The sequence below is a fragment of the Pygoscelis adeliae genome, unplaced genomic scaffold (genome assembly GCF_000699105.1).
Source record: "Pygoscelis adeliae isolate BGI_AS28 unplaced genomic scaffold, ASM69910v1 Scaffold62, whole genome shotgun sequence".
Classification (NCBI taxonomy): Eukaryota; Metazoa; Chordata; class Aves; order Sphenisciformes; family Spheniscidae; genus Pygoscelis; species Pygoscelis adeliae.
In genome coordinates this window covers 4,023,489-4,044,454 of record NW_008824401.1, presented here as the reverse complement: position 1 = coordinate 4,044,454, position 20,966 = coordinate 4,023,489, and the positions used below count along the sequence as shown (strand labels likewise).

At 37.0% G+C, this 20,966-nt stretch overlaps 1 protein-coding gene across 1 annotated transcript in view; it reads right to left on the bottom strand.

The window, feature by feature from the left end:
• The window catches only part of LOC103913785 (neural-cadherin-like), a 50,643-nt gene that overhangs the window by 24,361 nt on the left and 5,316 nt on the right, over positions 1-20,966 (bottom strand). Inside the window, exons 4-17 of the mRNA XM_009320331.1 lie at positions 20,711-20,822; positions 19,137-19,386; positions 16,112-16,254; positions 12,692-12,864; positions 11,496-11,664; positions 10,561-10,731; positions 9,439-9,611; positions 8,206-8,373; positions 7,359-7,608; positions 7,124-7,251; positions 6,063-6,249; positions 5,097-5,240; positions 3,307-3,590; positions 1,172-2,783 (exon numbers count right to left, since the gene is read on the bottom strand). Coding sequence (XP_009318606.1) covers positions 1,172-2,783; positions 3,307-3,590; positions 5,097-5,240; positions 6,063-6,249; positions 7,124-7,251; positions 7,359-7,608; positions 8,206-8,373; positions 9,439-9,611; positions 10,561-10,731; positions 11,496-11,664; positions 12,692-12,864; positions 16,112-16,254; positions 19,137-19,386; positions 20,711-20,822 — 3,964 coding nt within the window. The remainder of the gene's footprint in view (positions 1-1,171; positions 2,784-3,306; positions 3,591-5,096; positions 5,241-6,062; positions 6,250-7,123; positions 7,252-7,358; positions 7,609-8,205; positions 8,374-9,438; positions 9,612-10,560; positions 10,732-11,495; positions 11,665-12,691; positions 12,865-16,111; positions 16,255-19,136; positions 19,387-20,710; positions 20,823-20,966) is intronic.

The following is a 20,966-nucleotide window of genomic DNA, read 5'->3' as shown; positions in this document are numbered from 1 at the left end:
ATTTTTAAGCTTCAAATCTGGAGCCAATCCACCCTAGAAACTTCATTCTCTCATTTGTATGGCAGGATCTGGTCACATCTTTTTCTAATTTAGGCATGCCGAATTCAGCAAAAATAACTCATTGCAAAAATACCTTCTGTAGATTAATCTTCTCTAATATTTATCAGAAATTCTACCATTTCAATGATAACTGAGATATAGCCAAGTCTATCTGGAATGGAATATTTGGGGAAAGGCGTAATAAACCATGCTTAATAAGGGCCACCAGGACTAGTTTAAGGTCAAGTTTTACAGGTAATTTCAGGAAAAAACACAGTAATAGAAATTCAAGACAAAGTTTAGAAAATATTATTAAACAGTTCATCCTCTGCTAAACCACCCTGATGAGAAAACATAAAGCATTCGCTTAATGGATGCATTTCCTCTGCTCTCTCCCACTACATTAAACCTCACAGTACTGTGGCTGCTATCACAGAGCAGCTCTCCTGCTGGTATTTCTTGAACTAGGTACTGTGCACCGCTCAAGAACACATCTTTTTTTCCAGTTCAAAGACTATGTGTTCTAGGAAGCAGTCACTTACTGCACCCCAAAGATTATTCTTTTCCTAAAAAAAGCACTGACCCAGCTTTCTCTCGGATTCTTTCTTGCCAGCAGAAAACCGCCCTCCTCAAGATTTCTATCCTGCTCAGCCACACAGTGGCTGTCACAGTGGAGGTGGGACTGGTCTACAATTTCTGGGTAGGGCTCATCTATGAACCTCTGTTACTCTAAGTTGCTTCAGTTCTGCCATTCTCACCTCCAGATCTCTCAGCATCAGGTACTTTCCGAATCATGTGTGCACACGCAAAAACCTTTTCCTCTGTGTAGATGAAAACTGGTCAATGGAAAATAGGTTTTATTGGTTTATAAAAATAGTGCTTTTCCTGCATGTGCAAGATATACTTGTTTGCAGCTAACAGTTTTTTGGTAGATGATCTTTTACACACTAGGGTCTGAGCTTTGCAAATATATTTCACTCGTTCCACTTTATTTAGTAGTTTACAGAATTGGCATTTCAGTTTCAAAATATGTAAACCATTTTAAAAAAAAATTAAGAACTGCAAGACAGAAATTATGTGTAAAACTGTGCTATATTCGTCAATCTGATTATAATATCCAGATAGCACTTACCTTTGTAACTGTACACATAGACTTCCTTATAGCCAGATTCATGGCAGTTGTCGTTTTCATCACCAATTGTTATAGTTAGGGTGTTTGTAGAGCTCATGGCTGGAATCCCACTATCTGTTATAACTATTGGCAGATGAAACACCTTCTGCTTTTCTCTGTCAAAGGACCTCAAAGCAGTTACAGTTGCTGTGTTATTTCTGTTGTCAGTAAGAGAAAAATCCAAAGAATTCTGATAATCTGGTGGCAATGAAAATGTAAAAGGTGGCCCATTTTCTTCACTGTCTGGATCAAATGCATGAAGCAATTCTGATGTATGGTTCATATACACTATTTCAGGCTTCATGTTTTCCCAAACTACAGGCATGTATGGTGCCTCAAACCTTGGTCCATTGTCATTAACATCAAGCAAGTTAATCAAAACTGTAACATTTCCAGTGCGGGCAGGTGCCCCTTGATCTGAAGCTTGTACAACTAAACTGTATTTTTGCATGACTTCACGATCTAGTGTATTTGCCACAATCACATGACCATATTGATCAATCACAAACTGTCTCATAGGATCCGAATCTGACTTTATAGAATAGATAATGTTCCCATTCAAACCAGAATCCTTGTCTGTAGCTCTCACTGTGGTTACTGTAGTACCTACAGGCACGTTTTCAACGAAAGGGCTTGTCTGAATAAACTGAGAAAGGAAAACAGGGCTGTGGTCATTAGAGTCTTCAACTTCAATCAGGCACACTGCAATACTAGAAAAATCAAAATCTTCCACTGTAATAGTAAGATTAAACTGCCTTTCACGTGCATTCTCAAAATCCAATTTTTTTTTCAGTCGAATAGTGGCACATTGCCATTCTTTGCCATTCTCAATATAAAACTTCTGATCTGGGTCTCCCCCGATGATACTGAATGTTAAGTCAGCATTTTCCCCAACATCTGCATCTGTAGCGCACACTTGCAGAACTTCTGAGTCGATGGCACTGTTTTCAGGAATTGTTGCCTGCCACATCTTTTTTGTGAATTTAGGTACATGATCATTGACATCTGCAATCCAGATAGTGGCAGTGCCAGTTCCTGTTAGCCCTCCCCCATCTCTTGCTTCAACAGTTAGAAAATAACTTGCAGTCCTTTCTCTGTCTAGCATTCCTACCGCAACGTGGATTGTACCAATATTGGGATTGATATTAAACATGTCAGTACCAAACTCATTTTTTACATTCTCTGTTATCCTGTAAGTCAGGACAGCATTAAGACCTACATTTGGATCATCACGATCAACTGCACCCATTTCCATGACTAATGTGTCTGCAGGAGAATTTTCAAAGACATTCCCGTTGCAATCATCAGGCATGCATGTGAACATGGGTGCATTGTCATTTATATCCCACACATTAATAATTACATCAGCAAATCCCGTAAGTCCTTCTCCACCTTCATCAGTAGCCAATACAACAAATCTCCACAGTGCTCTCTCTTCCCGATCCAGCATCTTGTGTGAGTAAATGCTGCCTGTTTTCTCATCTATTGTGAAAATATCAGCTGCACCGTGCCCATGCAATGAGTATCTCAAATCTCCTTCATCCACGTTACTATCAGGATCATTTGCCATAACCTACAAAAGTTTTGAAAACAAAGACATAGAAATTATAAAATATGCAGTGACTGCATTATATCCTATACGCTGCTACAGTCTAAAGGAGTCCAAGCAAAAGTATACGACATGCTATTAATATGTGCATGCCAGATGAATGGCAAATGAGAGGTGGCTGAGGGACAATTCAGAGTAGGTAAATATGCTTTGCACTACAATAACAATGTAGTTATTCTAATACTAAAATAATATTTTATTTTTTCATATTTGTAGAGGTAATTTAACTATGCTATTCTGGCAGCTACTTTAAAATGTTAATGATTTGCTTTTTAGGATCACAAACTATCCATCTTGCTTATCTTACTTACTATCTTTGTAATTATTTTTCCGTAAAAGTCCAATTCTCTTCTTCCACTGGCAAAAAAACTCAGTAAAACTAAACTTCATTAATATATCTGTGCTGGATTATTATTAACATAATTGTACCAGAGTAATCTGTGCTCTTTCATTGAAATATTATAATCTCTGAAACTGCATACACTACCTGAAGTACAAAGACTGGTAACCCATCCAGTTCCTCAATTATACTTCCATAGTATTCATTGATAGAGAAAACTGGAGTCTCATCATTTTTATTCATGACACTGATGATGATAACTGCATAATCTTCCCATTTCCCGTCAGAGGCCAACAAGTGAATCTCATACATTTTTGTTTCTTCATAGTCCAGTGGTTGGGCAATAAAAATGGCTCCTGTTTCTGGTTCTACATCAAGTACTCCTCCTGTGTTTCCAGCTGTGATCTGATACCGTAATTTAGCATTTGTTCCTGTCAATTACCAACAGTGTCAGAAAACACACATTTCTTGAAGTAGATTAAAACATTGGATGTTAAGATGAAGTACAAATCACACCCTAACTGATTTTTGGTATTGTAGTTTTGTGGTCTTTTAAAACATGCAGCTATGTCAGATTATTTATCGGCATTTTCAATTCTAGTATGTCCAATTGTAATTTGTGTCTAATTATAAAATGTGTCTTTGCAATGAAGTATTAATTCTGCCTTTACTTATGATCCCTCGAATTCACTGAAGGACAATATGACTGGCCAAGGCTGTGGGACCAAAAAGACAAATTCTTATTTGCTAACACCCAGCATGTAAGAATGAGTTATCATAAAATACTTCATACTGTAGAACCATTCTGCGCTCATATTCATTTATGCATAGACTTTATCAACAAACAGGATAATTATGTATCAAGCCAGAGGAGACAGTCCTAACAGAACTTCTCAAAATTTCAGATGCAGTACCAATTTACTGATGGTTTTAGATCAAGTAAAGACTTTTAGCCTTTCTGCAAGCTCTACCTTCACGTTACCGTTTTTCTCTTCTTCCGTTTCATAGCTACATCTTTAATCATTTACTTATATTAAGAGGACAGAAATGAAGTGCCATATATCCATTACATCAGGTCCCCTGATCCAACACTATAGAGTAGATTTACAGCCAGCCTAAGTAACAAACTAAAAGTTCCCTGAGTAGGTAAATCCTTCTTCAGTACAACTCACCCCCATTTGCCTCAACCTCTTTGAGTGGGTGAGGAATCAAATGCACTCAAAGTTGTATGGACAGAACAGTCCTTTGGGACTTGCAAGATGTACTTGCACTTCACAGTTGTATGGACAGAACAGTCCTTTGGGACTTGCACAACAAAAAAAGTATGGTTTCACCATACAGCAAAGTCAAATTAGTAGTGCACCATGGCCAAAAGATTGAAGTCTGTACCATTCCTTCTCTCATTTATCAGCACTGGTTATGTACTTATTTTTACATGACTTATGGCTGAATTCCTGACTGATTTGTAGATAAAGCAGTATAGCTAAGACTCATCATATGCATTTAGAAAGCCTAGTTTCAAATATGAGAATGTGTACCAAAAAAATAAAGAACAATACAACTACACTGTCCGTAGAGAAAGCAAATGAATCTCATTGAAATCAAGTCTGATTCATTCTAGTTAACCAGGACATTTTTATTGGCGCCCATTTGTAAGAAAATGGTATGATCTATAATAAATTTGTATTTGCTGGCACAAAAATTATTCCCCATCATCCCACATTAATGCATTGCCTCCCGAAATAAGTTATTTGACTTATGCCTCACAGCTCCATTACGAACTAACGTTCATACCCGATCAGTTCACACTTAAAGAAGTTTTAAGAACTAGAGACAAAAAGACATTTTCCTTTCTAACACCACTAAATATGTCTTGGTGTGCTGAAATTAACTTATTAATATTTTAGACACAGCTATGGGGAATTCCAATACTTTACCTTCATCTTCATCATTAGCACTGACTATAATGATAGTTGAGCCCACATCCTGGTCTTCATCCACATTTACTTCATAGGCACTTTGAGTGAAGACAGGCTTGTTATCATTCACATCAGTGATAAAAATGTGCACGTAGGCCGTGTCTAGAGAGACAAGAAACAAGAGATTAAAATACTCAGCTGTGCCACTTCTGTCAGCTACAATTCCTTAAACTGTCTAGCTGCACATTAAATGAAGACGAATATGCAGACAATACAGAAACAAACCCTTAGGGTTGTGGACAATATATATACCAACATTACTCAAAAGCACTTGGATATCAAATGAATGTCACATCCAATTTGTTTAAACAGATAATATGTGAATAATTGATGTCTAATATGGCAATTGTACAGTTTTTAGTCATAACTTTTTGTCCTGAAGCCACAAAAGCCAAATTTTAAGTCTTTCTTTAAGCACAGCCGACAACTGAGAATGGGATTTTCTATCTTGAAGTTTCCTGCTTCATACTTCATAATTACTTCTGACTGAATACAGTACCATATGCAGTGCTTTGAGAAACACCTCCACTACCCAAAGATCTGCATCCTACGGATAATGGGTGCATCTTTGCTAGCTAGGAAATACTCTCTAAACTCTAGCCATGAAGCCCTAGTTTTCTTTTAATTTCAGAACACAAAACTTGCCTGATCATCATATAAAATATCTCTTCCAGCTCTGACACAACTTGTTGCACAGACAAACAGTAAACCCCGCCCCCTCCCAACCAAAACAACAGACACTCTTTTTTTTTTCACAGACAAACAGTAAACCCCGCCCCCTCCCAACCAAAACAACAGACCCTCTTTCACAAGTACACTTGAAAAAAAGGAAATTAACATTTAATCTTGCATTTCAGAGCTTTCTGGTTTTTTGTTTTACCAATCCAGGTAAAATCATGCTTGTCACAGACATCTGTCTCTTACCAGAGTTTGGCTTCCCACGTTTTCCAGGTCGAGCTGATTCAGAGCCATCTACTGACTTGACTTCTAGAAGATAAGATCCTTTCTTCTCTCTATCAAACACTGAGGCAGTGTATATTGAGCCTGTCTGTGAGTCCAAGCGAAAATATGTGTAGTCTCTGCCACTATCATGTAACAGGGAGTAAGTTATCTAAAGGATTAAAAACAAGTCGTTAATTTATACTTTCCTTTTGTTGGATAGTTCACAACTAAATGAGTACTTAGCGAGAGGAAGAACAGTGTTGTGTTTGAGAACTTGATCAGGGCCAAGAAAGCTGGGTAAAACTGCCAGCTTGATCAATCTAGTTTGAAGTCAATTAACATCCTTGCGTGTTGACTGCCAATCTGTAAATGGAAATAAATGTCATCTAATCAGTTCCCAAGTTCTCTAGTTCACCTTTGCACAGTGCTTGTGCAACAGCACTCAAACTCAGCTAAAGATCCCAGGTACTAATATAATAGCCACAGGTGAGTTGAATTTGAACTTGCTCAGTATCATGGACCATGTTCTAGTCTCTAGTATATATATGTTTTCGTGCACTTGACTTCAGCTTGCACTCTTGTTCTAAGGATATACCTACTTTAGATTTTTAAAATCAGTAATGAATACACCCACTTTTGGTGTTAACTTGACATATTTTGTAAGGATTCAGTTTTCAGTATCCCCAATGATCTACAACTTCCAGAAGCTTTTAACACATTTTTTCTTCCATTAATTTGTCCAATCACATTTTAGGTCTATGTAGACCTTTACAAACCAGAGCATTCTGTAGCAAGTTTTTCACCTGAACTACAGGTTGTATAAATATTTCTTCTTTGTTTTCTGTCTCACACCTACTAGTTTTAGTTGCATTTTTCACATGGCAAGACAGAGAAACATGTAAGTAATTACTTTATTTCACCTCATGTTTCCCTATTAGTCATCTCTTTTCTAGGTTGAAGACTTCTAGTCTATTTAGCCATTGTTCACACCGAAGTTATTCCATACCTTTCATCATGGAAGATGTAGGTCCCCACTTGCTTACCTCACCATTCTGACCAAGGTCAAGGTCGGTGGCAGACACCTGAACGACAAATGTCCCAACACCAGCTCCCTCTGTTACCGAGGCTTCATAAATAGATGAAGTGAAGAATGGGACATTGTCATTGACGTCTAAAACATCAAAAACAGCACATAAAGAGAAAACTATAAAAATTGAAAGAAAAAGAAAAAAAGAAGTACTATGATGATAGCATAACATCACTGAACAGCTTACACACCTGTTACATTAATATAGACCGTAGCGAATGCTGCCAGAGGAACCGCAGCAACGTTCTGTGCTCGAACCCTCAGTAGAAAGCTCGTTGTTGTTTCATAATCTAGTGGCTCAGCTACCAGGATTGAAGCAGAACCATCACGTCTGTTTGGAGTCAGGTAGAAACGAACTGGCATGTTGGTCTCTGGAATAAGTCCCTCTTCTAGGTTATAAGTCACACGGGGATCACCAAGGGCAGAAGTTGCTTTGATTGTCTGCACAGTTCAAAAAGTTCGCGCAATCAACACTTCTGTAAGTACAGCAACATTTCTAAAAGCTTTTGTGTATTGACTCTCCCAGATCTTCATCTCTCAACCAAAAACACTAGGACAAGTATTTCCTAATACCAAAACTTAACCCTGCCTGACACATCTCCAGGCCACAAATAGCTGCAGCCAAAGGTTACCAGTCATTACATGTTTGGTTACTCACACTTTTATCCTAAAAATACGTATTTTGGAGTTACTTCATAAAGCTGTTCCGATTACTTATTCCAAGCAAACCATCTGAACAACTCTAAGTAATCTAAGCCCAATAATCACCTCAGGTAACACAGAAGCATTCAAAAAACTGGAATACCCATAGTGCTGTTCAAACGGGAAGGAAATTAAATAGTGGCTGCACACATATAAATTAGAGCAAAAATGCTGGTTACCGTTAGCACTTCTGAAAGAAAATTGATAGCATATCATTGGTCCCTACAGTACATAGAATTATTATAAAAGCTCACTATATTTAAGCAAATAAGCAACGTTCAGTTACTCTATAGCCTTACAGCCACAGACAGACAAACAAGTCTGTCCCAACCTTACCAAAATTGATGCATCTCGTGTAGTATTCTCTGGAATAACAACTTCATAGCTGTCTCTTTCCCACTGCGGAGGCTGGTTTTTTGCACTGGTAATAGTTACCACAAGTTCAACTTTACTGCTCCTATTACCTCCATCTGTAGCAACAATCTCTCGAATTATAGATGACCTCTGAACAGTAAAAAAGGTTTTGTTACAAAGGGTTTTTATCAGGGCTCTGATGAGCTATTTTATTTTTTTTCCTTCAAAATAAATGAATACATAAAATTAAAGGCACACTTAAAAAAACCTGCACAGAAGAAAAACACCCACAACTGCAGAATACTGAGCTCAGAATATGAAGTAGGTGCAAGGTTGCTGAAAATTCTGCTATTTGCTTTACTTAAGACTGCTGGAAAATGTTGCCATTTGTCTCAATAAACCTTAGCAAATTTCACACAAAGTTTAAAACAAAACAAAAGAACCCCCACTTTGTAGAGCCACCCAGTTTTTAAGCTTACCTATCAACAGTTTTTGTTATTAGGTCTGTAGGGTTCTTACATTCAATAAAGAAAATATATTAAAAGGATATGCCTTCACCAAAGTTTTGTGTGTCAGTTACTTAGAAGTTAAATTTCAATGTAAAAAATATCTGCTAGTTATTTAAAGATTGACATCTACAACAATATTTTCATTTCAACACAAATTACTTTACAACTCTGAAAATATCAAACTGCTTATGTAGGTATGGCTGAAACTGGTAAATTTTAAATAACTACATGCAACAATTTTGTTCATTATGCCTTCACCTTCCTGAGGGATAGCTATGCTTAGTCCACCATGACTAACATGTATCAAGTTAGGGATCTGTATCAGAAGTAAAATTTCACACTCTGTCACATTCAGGTTTGTGTCTTCACTATGTTACCAGTCAATGAGTTAAGTCCTACACCTGGGTTCTTGCTCCCCTGCCTACGGTCTCAGCCCTCCAGTCCTTGGTATTAGTATGCCAAAGCTAATGAAATAGGAAGAACAAGCTCTCAGAGGCAGTGCTGTCAGCTTTCCAGCTGAAAGCAGGGCTTGCTTATATGCAATTCACAGTCAATGAACTCATCAGCAAAAGCCTTAGACTCACGTTTAATTTAAACATGACATATCGATCCTTTAATGTGAAGGGGTAACATGGAGGTAAGGACAAACTCATGATCTCAGTCCCTCCTGAGATAGACAGCTTAAAAAGGAAAGCAAGCACCATACCTGAGATATGTGTTGGTTCACAAACACCCAGCCTGTAGTAGGATTAATTTGTAAATAATTTGGTTCTTCGTTCGCTATCGAATATGTAATGGCAGCATTTGAGCTGTAGTCGTCATCATGGGCTGCAACACGAAGAAAACTGGTCCCAACTCTTGTGTCCTCTCTTAGGAAATCTAATGTAAGGAAAGGATATTTCAAACTGATCATTAATTCACTAAAGTACCATGAATATCTTACTAAGAAATGAAGAAATACTGAGGTAATAATGTATAGAAGCTATAACTTTATCTTCCTTGGAACAATGGCCATAAAAATCAAAATGAGTATTTTAAAGAGCTGCTATCACTCCAGAGCTACGGATCACATTTGAACCTCACATTATCACATTCATAACCTGGAATTCTTATTTCTCATAAGATAATACTTCTTTTTTTGGCCTTGTATTTTTACTAAGGGACTAATTGCTCTGTATGAAATATACAGAAATGGAATTTTAATTTATTGCATAAAAGCAGAAGAAAAGGACCCCATTGTCAGAAACTACTTTCTAGGATTTGCATAGTATAACTAACTGAGAATTAACAGTCTTCATTTTTTTATTAATATTATACATGCCTCTGGGTGTTTATCCATAACCAGGAAGGGTTTTTTGAAGAACCAGGAAGGAAAGGTAAAACAACAAACAATGAAGAATGATGAAATTCAAATGGGAAAAGGAAAAGTATGTAATCAAAAGTTGACAAAATCTATTGGTCAGAAAACGAAGGATACAGTTAGTGCTCAGCGCTGCACACTCACATGCTTATTACAACCTTCACATCTCTGTGTAGTACTACAGACACTTTGTATACTCAGGTAAGGAAAGATATTGACATGGCTATTGTTTCAAGGAGTTTTCCCATAACACCACTCAGGAAGGCCTACCAGTCAAGACTGTACTTGTTACATTGCACATTACACAGAATAACAGTTCTGCAATTAATTAAGGTAAGTGCATCTCTGGCTGCAATCACCTAGTTGGTCACAAGATCTACTGCCAAGAAAGACAAAACCCAAAAATCTTAGACATCAGGTAAGCTCACACTCAGGGCACCGAAACTCTATCCAATGACTCTCAATTACATTCATATTGGGTGTTTTCAAATCTGGGATCATTGTCATTTTGGTCCAGGATGATAACATTTATCTGACATATTCCAATGAGTGGTTCCGCTGCCTGATCTGTTGCTGTCACAGTGATAGGATATTCCCTCTGTTTTTCTCGATCAAATACCTGAACAGTTGTCAGAACTCCTGAAAACAAATTAAATACCAGAGAGTTAAAATACTATGCATTTGACAACATTTTACATTTAGATATTTATTTGTCTGTCAATACATTGAGATACAATGCAATAGGTTAAATACACATATAATGTGACCTTCAGGTTCAAGGATCCAATCACAATATTTAACAATTTCAACAGCTTAAATTGTACTGCTCAGGCAGATACAAACTTCATGTACACTTAGATCTACACACAATTGGACTTAAATTTAGAAAACAGAGATAAGTACCAAACTAACTTTAAGAGAATCAGTTTATAAAAAATATCTCTTTTGAAGAGCAGTAAGTACAGGGTAAAGGCATGTTTCATGTCTTTTATACTCCAAAAGTTCAGCCTGAATTTAGTTTTGTCCTTCCAAGACTTAGTCTCTGCTGTTTGTAAGACTACTGTCATTTGGATAAATCATTTATATGCCATTAGCAATGTTGCAAGATAATGTGCACTTAAAATATGGTGGGTTTTTTTAAGCTAGTTACAAAAACACAGAAGTTATTTCACACAGCAGAACTTCCACATTTCAGGGAAAACATGAGTTCTAGTTCAGCATTGGACATGTATGAAACTAAAGGGAGAATATTTGTTCATGCGTTAATACATGCAGTTTATATTTTGTCTGCTATCAAAAAACTCAATGAAAAAGCACGAAGTCTGATTTTATTTAAGCTTTTTTTCCATCAGTGTAATGAAGTGGTTTCTATATGCCAGTATCAGTTCTGATATTCGCTTTACCTGTGTTAGGATGAATACTAAATGCTGGTAAGACACCACCTCTGTGCATCAAGCCATATTTCACTATACCATTGGCTCCTTCATCAGCATCAGTGGCTTCAACCTGCAGTACTACTGTCCCTGAAGGCTGGTTTTCCAATACAGAAGCATGTTCCTGATAATACTGACACTAAGAGAGGGGAGGAAAAAAAAGAAAAATCAAGGACTTGCCATGCCATTTGAATTAAAGATATATACTAGAGGGGAAAAAAAGAAAAAAAGATTTAGCTACACTTCCATTCACATGCACTGATGTTAATGTTTTATCTGTACCGTGATTAATTTACAGCCTTCACTTGCTATTTTGCAGTTATATGAACAACACACAACATGAGGCCACTGAGCACCTCCAACTCGTGAAAATATTTGGAGAAAAAGTTACAGTTGCATATGCTTCCAAATGCAAATATTTTTGGAATGTATTACCAGAAGTCTTATAAAAAAGAGGGCATACACTTGCCCAAACCACAGAATTGCTTTGGTCAAAAAGGGATTTCCACACAAAGTAACTTTGTCAAGGACAGATTACTGAGAATTTCCAAGGCTGACATTAATAGTCACTGACTTTTCAAAATATGCAACATTGCCCATCAAAATTTTAGCCACCGCTACCAAACTTGAAATTTTTAGACAAGAGATCTTTAATATAAATTAACATTCTGAAAACATATTCAAGCATTTATTTTTTACAATACTTTACAAATGAAGCTAAAACACTTCCATTCTTCTCTCTTTCATCAGTTCCAGACATACAATCATCAAAAGAAGCCTATGTAATTTAGAGAGGTATTTTGGAATATTTTGGAACAAGTCTACTGCATGGATAGCTATACACATCAATTCCTCATCACATATATCACACTGAACCTCCAAAATTTATTCACTCAACCTTATCTTCTAAAACGCCAGAGATGAGATGTGGTTCAGGAAAGAGACAGTGCTCACAGGAGCTGTTCTGCCACAAGAGGAGAACAAACCCTGTAAGTCTTAGGAGAGGGATGGAAAAGATGGAGAGGACAGCGGCATCAGGACTGGAAGAGAGATGAAAGCGGACCACTTCTTGAATAGCTCATCTGCTGCATCACTTGCAGTGACAACAACAGTCTTAAACATTTACCACACAGTCTAATACAAATGACTGAGCCTCATATATTTACCTTCTGAAAGACAGGTTTGTTATTGTTGACATCATCAATTTTCACAAGAACCTGGGCAATACTTGTAAGAGAATGAGGCCCTCCAGAGGCATTATCATCAGTAGCTGTGACATTAAGTACGTATTCTGTCCCCTGCAGCTTAGGAAATGGACTTGAACGAAGTCTAACTAGCCCTGTAAAAACAACAATAGGTTGTGGGGTTTTATTTTTTTACTACATTAACCAATTACTGTTATTCTTCTCACTAGTAAGCACGGCAACAAACCATTCTGGTTTACCCATTCACCAATAAACCACAAGGCTGCTAGAGTTTAATTTAACTATGGTATTTTTACTGCAGTCTGATACTAAAGCAAAATTAAGACAGCACAACATGTTTGTTTGTCTGCAGGTAGGTCTACAGAGCTAAATGCAACAACAACTACAACTCAGCTGACCTGCATATATTAGCTTTAGTCTATCTGCTGCAGAAAAAAACAAAACAGAACAAAAAAATCCAGAGAAACTTCGTGGCAAACTTCTGTTTAACCTGCGCCAGCCCCACCAGCGAGCCTGGCTGTGTTCCTGTATCATTATCGCACTGAAGCATGTATGACCATGTCTACAGCTGTAGCTACCCATGCTAGCTCAACTGAAAGTAGTACAAGTTTACCTTCCTGCAGCACAATTATAGCAGCATTTAGCTATATAGACATATCCTCAGAAACCTGTATTTTGCTCCTCTCCCAAGTCACCCAAATAACACACCCTGCTGGATGGGACATAAAGGCACTGTCAGAGAAAGATGTAGAAAAGATTTGCTACAAAAGCAAAAGAGACTACAGCTATCTGAGACCATGCAGTAAGAAGCTGTCATTCTTTTGCTCCATCATCCATCAATCATCTCTATTATTCATGAGGCATAATAGCAATTGTCATTACAACAGAGTATTGTCACACCATCAATGTCACTCAATTTGCTTGCAAATGTATTGCTTTAGCTGCAGCACTTATTTTTGACACATTTCCATTTTACCTCGGCATTTCTGTGACAAGGGGGTACAGACTATTCCCCGACATCATTTCTGAAAAGAAACTGCTGCAAGCCACTGTATAAACCTTTATTGGTTTATTAAGCAACAAAAGCCCGAAAGTTTTGAAAAAAAAATGCTAATGTTTCTAAAATTAAGTTTCAAAGACTATAAAAATTAATTGGTAAAAAAGTATAAAAGTACATATACATGATTATCTATATTAAAACTATGAAGCTAATCCTAAGAGATGCTATCAATCAATAAAGATTTGATTAAGCACTTACAATAAAGATTTTCAGAAGCATCAGATATACTACCCCTGTGGCAATTAGGCGCTTTTAAAACCATCGTTCCTCTTTAGGTGCCAAAGTATCTTTAGAAATTTAACTCTTGGAACCTATAGCTCTATTTTTAAGTCAGAAAGGATAAAAGGAGCTCTCAATAAATTCAGGATCATGCTTCAACACTTGCAAGTTACCTACAGACCATATCTTTGGGAACATTTCAGAATATAATATTAATATTGCAAAAACATGATTTGCATTGAAATTAAAATTTCATGCTAAGTGAACTCTATGAAACAAAGAGAAGGAATAACTTCGGGTGGCTCACTCCTTCCTATATATTCAACACTTGTGCTTTGAAAAATGTAAGTTCAGATTTTGATTGCAGTTCAAAACAGGTTAAATATAAAGTAGTTTAACTGAAGTTAATTAAGTTACTTCAATCCGTTCAATTTGGTTGCCTGTTTCTGTTTCAAAACATCCTCTTTTGTTTTTTCAAGCAATGAACAGCAAATAAATCCTGTTACTTTAAAGGGATATGCCAGCCTACTCAGATGACGTGTGTTTGTGCATTTTTTTTTGAAAAAAAAATTTTTCAAAAAAAATTTTTTTTGAAAAAAAAAATCTGCCCCAATGTTTATGCATTTTTTTTTGAAAAAAAAAAAAAAATTTTTTTAAATGAGGACACCAACATTGTGGGATTTTTTCCATTGGCGTTTTAAAAATATGCAACTGCTGAAACAAATTTAAAAAGATGTAAAAACTGGTATTTCAGAACAAATGACTGCAAACTGCAAAGTATTCTCCACACATTTTTTCTTCTCATGCATGTAGTATTCTTGGCTAAATAACATTGCTCATGTGAATGATTTTGTCCTTAAATGAAAAATATCCTTACTGAGTTCATATCTTATATACTTTTGCCTTCATTGAAATAAAACAGTGGTAGTCTCCTTCCACCTACAAATGCATCATTTTGTGTCACTACAACACAAGTAAACTTGGTTAAGAAGTGTTTGCTCACACATGCGTAAACAGGTCATAGACATAAGCACGGGAAAAGAAAAGCCTCGTCTAAAAACCCAAATGCCCACTTTAAACCAGTTAAAACTGAGTTATTGAGAAAGTTGCACAAAGAAAACTTCTCCAGTCAGAACTGTCATCCTATTGTTTTTTCTCCTCACAGGGCTATTTGATTACTAATAGTATCTTTGGCTAATCGCAGAAGGTGGATGTCAAGCTTTGAGTGCACCAACAGGCCTTGCAAACTCTTCCTCCTGCTCCCTGGGTTTGGCTGTCCACGTTCAAGGCCAGGTCTGACACAATGCAGCCGGCTAACCTTGGATCAGACAGTTAGCTGTCAGAAGCCTTGTCTGTGGCCTCTGCCCCATGTCTCAGGAGCTGCACTTAAGCCCAGGTCTTTTCCTGAGCTCCCCCGGGGAGTGTGTTGTACCTGGCCATGTATATTGCTGACCCTGATGCTGCCTTGCTGACTTGGCTTCCCAGCTTGACCTGAGACCTGCCTCATCACTGCAAATCGGTCTGGTGACCACTGGACTGTTGGATGAACCAGGTTTGTATCACAGGACCTGCTTTGCTGCTCTTGCTCAGGACTGTGCTCTGTGGCTGAGGGCCCTGCCCCTGCCTGCCTTGCTGTCACCCTTGACTCCTATTTCATCTTACCCTGCAGAGTAGCCCTTTCTTACTACAACTTTCAAACTAGACTTTCCTAGACTAAATGTTATTCAAATCCTTGTTTGACATTTTGGAATGTCACTGTTATCAACAATAACATTCTCTATTAAGTTACTGTCTATTAAGTTACCTGTTACCTATAATAATGCTCTCTATTAACTTATTGACTGAAAGCAAACAATAAACAAGTAAGATAGCTCAATTATACAAAGCTTTTGGGAAAACGATACAATTTTTTTGACATTATAAGAGAGTCTAGAACAATTGCATCTTTTTCCTGCACTTTTTAAAATTAGGTTAGTATTAGCTTCAAAAATAGCATATGCTATTCAGTTTTTATAATTGCTACCTATGAAGACCGAACTCAAGCTGCATCACATCAGAATCAACATTATGACTGCAGCAGCAAAGAGCTAATATATTATTACCTTTCTTAGGGTCAATAACAAAGTTTCCTTTCTGATTCCCAGACAGAATATCATATGTCACACCATCTCCATCAGGGTCAACAGCATTAACCGTAGCAATCAGTGTGTTTGGGCCTGCATCTTCAGAAACAAAACTCCTGTAGCTGTTAAAAGAAATTATGACAACATATTTATGAATTTAGACAGGAAATAATATATACAGAACTATGCTTTATGCCTACTGGCTACCTGTACAAAGGGTACTGCAGAGATTTGTAATTTATTAATACAATCACATTGATGTTTCTTTGTTAACCAGTGAAATGATAGTATTGATGATCTAGCCAACCATTCAGGTCTTCCTGTTGTTACCTCCCATAGAATTCCATTGCAAACTTTCAGCAATATTGAAACTTTGAAGCTTAGCTTCACAACAAGACTTGGGCTAAATGCAGAATTCACTTTTTTTTTAAATTTCAAAAAATTAGTTGCATGATTCACGGAATCAAAGCAAACATTTGCTAAGTTAAAGCATTGCTTATTATAGCACACTTTCTGACACAAGCTTTCAAAATACTTTCAGTGTAGTCTTTGCACCAGCACGACTAAGACGAGAATCTATGCACATAACGTCAGTTTTACAAAAATCTCTTCTCAAGTCCAGACACATCACTGACATTGTAAGCTCTTAAGAGGCATTATCAGCCTAAACTTAAGGCTCTCTGGAGTAGAAAAGCCGCCTGCTTTAGCAAAATCCCAAATATTTATTATTTTATCTGACTGGATAGAGCATAGTGCAGACTAAGCATACCACAGACCTGTCCACAGTAGATATCCCAAAGCTCAGTCGTAAGAATGAACTATAGCTGGCTGTATCCAACAACAGAGATAAAATACATATGTACCAGTGGGTTCAGAATGCTTGTGGACCCACTCTCCATATGCTGAGAATAGGAAAAAATTCAAAGAAAAAGAAAATGGATGCACAGAAAACCTCTCCCTTAGCTTTTGTTGTCTAGATATGTGTGTTTTCATCAAAACCTTCATAGAAACAGCTTTTTGTCTTCCCCCAGCTTAATATGCAATGAAGTAAGAGAAGTAAATTATTCTGGTTTTGCTCAGTCACAACCCTCAGGACACTGTCTTAACTCTGCATCTGGAAAGCAAATGAACAGTAATTCTGATAATTTTGAATATTAAATTAGGGACAGAAGAGTTCAAGTCATCAGAAGAGGTCTCTTAAAAAGGAGAAAGTAAAAACTGACAAAATGAAACACAGTGGTAGCCTTAAGCATTTCATAATTGAGATGAACAGTAACAGTGATGAAAGAAAGCTCGTGGCAAGGAATCGTAAGTTTATACTGGAGTGTAAATCTATTTAAACAAAGGGCTGGAAGGACAACATCATCATCTTGATTTGTATTAGCCTGCCACAGAGCATAACATTAATTGCAAACTAGTCTCTCAACAGGACCTAACTTACGGGTGTTCATGATGAATCTATTTCACAGAAAACTTCAACTAAGTTCTGCCTGAAATTCACTTTTGGGTTCAAGATTTTTTTCATAACAGGAAAGACAAAGCAAAATCAAAGCCTGGTTAACCTGGCTAAACAAAACTTGAGATAATTTGAATTCCAGGAGCTGAATTCAATTCCAATGCCAATCTACACATATATACAATACCAGTTTCCCTGCTATTGCGTAAGGAACAGAAAAGCTTCTTGTGAAATGTTTGGTAATTTAAAATAATGTTCATTTTAATCATATTCTTCAGTAACCATTAAATATAAGAGTTGGCAGAGGGGGTTAAACTATGTTTTCTACTTCCAGTTTGTTAGAGATGTTTACAGCATCTTTAATATTATCACTCATTTCTGATTAAAAAATTAGGAACAGATACAAGACTAACAGATATAGATAAATATTCAATGACCCTGAATATTAAAACAAATAAATGAAAAATAAGCATCATCTGGTTTAGTATTTGAAAATGCATAGAGATCCAGTAAGAATTTATGAAAGGTCAACTTTTCCAAGCCATATCTCCTAAGCAACGTTTAAGAAAGAAAGGAAGGCCCAAGATTTTGAAGCCATAGGTTACCTTTACATAAAGTAAGGACTGTCAGAAAGCTTTGATGTTTTGTGCAGCTAAACCACAAGCTTAGCATCACTGAAATCTCTGCCTGGGTTTTGTTCTGAGCAACTTCTACTTTTAAGAGTAGAAGGCTGATGCAGAAGCTGACTGGGAATTCCATTACTAAGCCTCTAATGCAAATGCAAGGTTAAAGTACTTGTGACATTGCTTCACTCACTTCTGAGCCCCAGCTATGGAAGAAAAATGCTTACTGATGCTTTACAAGGGGGGGGGGGGGGGGGGGGGAAGGTACAGTGTGTAGAGCATGGGACTAAGTGAAATTAAGTGAACTCCACTTATTGACATTTATCTTGTGGGTTTTCTAATTCAGTGGTCATTTAGGATTCTGTCATCTGAGCATTTTTTTTTTACAATTATAAATCAGGGATGCAGACAGTTGACTCTGTCTAAGCTTAAATTTCCTAATTAAAAGGCAAAATTCCACCACGTACTCTGGATGAGGGCTGAGGACAACGCTGAGTTGCCTGCTTTTTCTGCTTGATTTCCTTTGGTAGTGGAGGGGTCCTCTTGAAATGTATACTCTGAAATGACTGCACCACCTCTTTCAGTACATAGTGGAAAAAAACTTCAGAGCAACATCTGTCAAAAGAGACTGTCTATATATTACCTCTGTCTAGCTAGATATACAAGTCCTACTCTACAGTGAAAGTATGTCTAAACCTGAAAATTAAGAACCAAACTTAAAGCTGGTTTTTTTTTGGTTTTTTGTTTTTTTTACTGGTAGTAAGAGAGTCTCAGAGTCAAAAGATCATCCGCATTTGTCAGTCCAACTCTCAGATTTGATTGAACCGAAGCTAGTTACCATCCTATAATGATCCGCCTTTCGACCAAAATTTAAAAAGCAACAGTAAAAGACAAAGATAACAGAGTTCTAAGAATATGTATTTACATTGTCTGGGAAAACTCAGGTGCTTCATCATTCACATTTGAAACATGGATCCTAACAGTTGCTGTCCCAGTCTTCGGCTCTTCCCCTTTATCTACAGCCATAACTATGAACTCATAAAGATGGTCAGGTCGCTCATAGTCCAGCTGTGTTGCTGGAAAAATAGTACCATGAGAAGTAATACTGAAGTCTTGACTCAAAGTGTAATATAGTAATTCGGCATTCTCTTTTGAATCGCAGTCCGTGGCTGTCACTATTAAAAGAGAAGAGAAAGACATTGTGTAGATCAAAGTGTGTGAATTGAAATGTTAAGTACTTTAACAAGAGAATTAGTGTGTAGTATAAAACTGTAATAGCATTTGCCTTGGCATGTGGTGATTGAAGTAATTTATAAAACTGTGCTATCCCCTGTGCTTTTTATTGAACTAACCCTTAGTTGTTTTTTTTAAAAAAAAAAAAAAAAAAGTTAAGTCCCTGGTTGAATTCAGCCACTAGATCTTGCTCTTGTCTGCTGGATTTGGAGCCCTGTACTACCAAGAACATATTCTCACACAGAGACGTATATTCTCATGTCCACCTGATCTATACTGCTGACTTAAGATCACTCGGACAGATCACACCCTGTGTGATTAAAGAGTAAATATTTACATATATTATTCAACTGATGCAAGTTATGTGTCAGCTCCTACCCATACCCTACAAAAACCTATGCTAAAAGCGCAGTTACCAGAATAGTAACTGACAGACTACCATTAGTACAGGATAAATCACTAAGTAGAACAGTGGGAGGTTATAAAATCCTATTTACTAGGAAACAGAAGTTTTCCTGTAGTTTAATTTCCTTTTTCCCCTCAAGATTTATAAAAACTTTACATAAGGGTTGAAGACTAACATAAGGCCCTTCTACAACTGCTTAGTTGACATAAATTTGTTTTATTGCTAGGTCCTGCTCATTTCTTTATAAACATTTTCAATGAAAGATTTTTGTGGTTTACAAAATCAAAATTTACATAATTTAGAGCATGATCATTTAAAGCTTAAATTCTTGATTACATTGGAAAGAAGCAAAGTCTTTTTCTCAAGCATCCAAACAAAACCTCACATAGAACAGTTAAACCATGCAAGAGGCTTTTAACGCAGAAGAGCAGTATTCTCTGCAGCAAGCCCACACAGGACTCGAAGACGGGCAGAGAAGGCAAGCTGATGTGTCCATAATTTCTGATCCAACATCACTCTCTTCCTTCAAAAAAAAAGAAATGTTGCAAGATTGCTACTATAAGCCTGCTGCTATAATACCAACCACAACTGAAGTCGTGTTACTTCAAAATCCTGCAAAGAAGATTTGTTTCCTTTGTCTCCTGTCCCCCAAAACTAATTTGTCTCCTGTCCCCCAAAATTAATTGGGCTGTGGCAGTAGTAAATAATTATGACCCAATTCTACAAGGTGCCATTTGCCTTCAGAGAGTTGCAACTACCCATGCTGGGGCAGGTAATTTTGCCTTCTGAACTGAATTCTGATTAGTGGGAGAAAAAAAATACTCATACTGAATGTAACACATTGTTTTAGAAGTACTAACCCTGTAGAAGCGCAGTTGTCATAGTAACTGTTTCAGGAACACCAACTTTGCTGTAAATCGACTGATGAAATTCGGGGGCACAATCATTCACATCTGTGACTACAACCAAAACCTTAATGGAGAAGAGGGGAATGTTAAACAGTAAAGTGAATCAAGGCAACGACTTCATTGCTCTAGAAGTATCAGATGGAAGAATTTCCCAAAAACATCCTTGAGGTCTTCAGAAGCTATAGCACATAGGATAAGCCATTTTTCT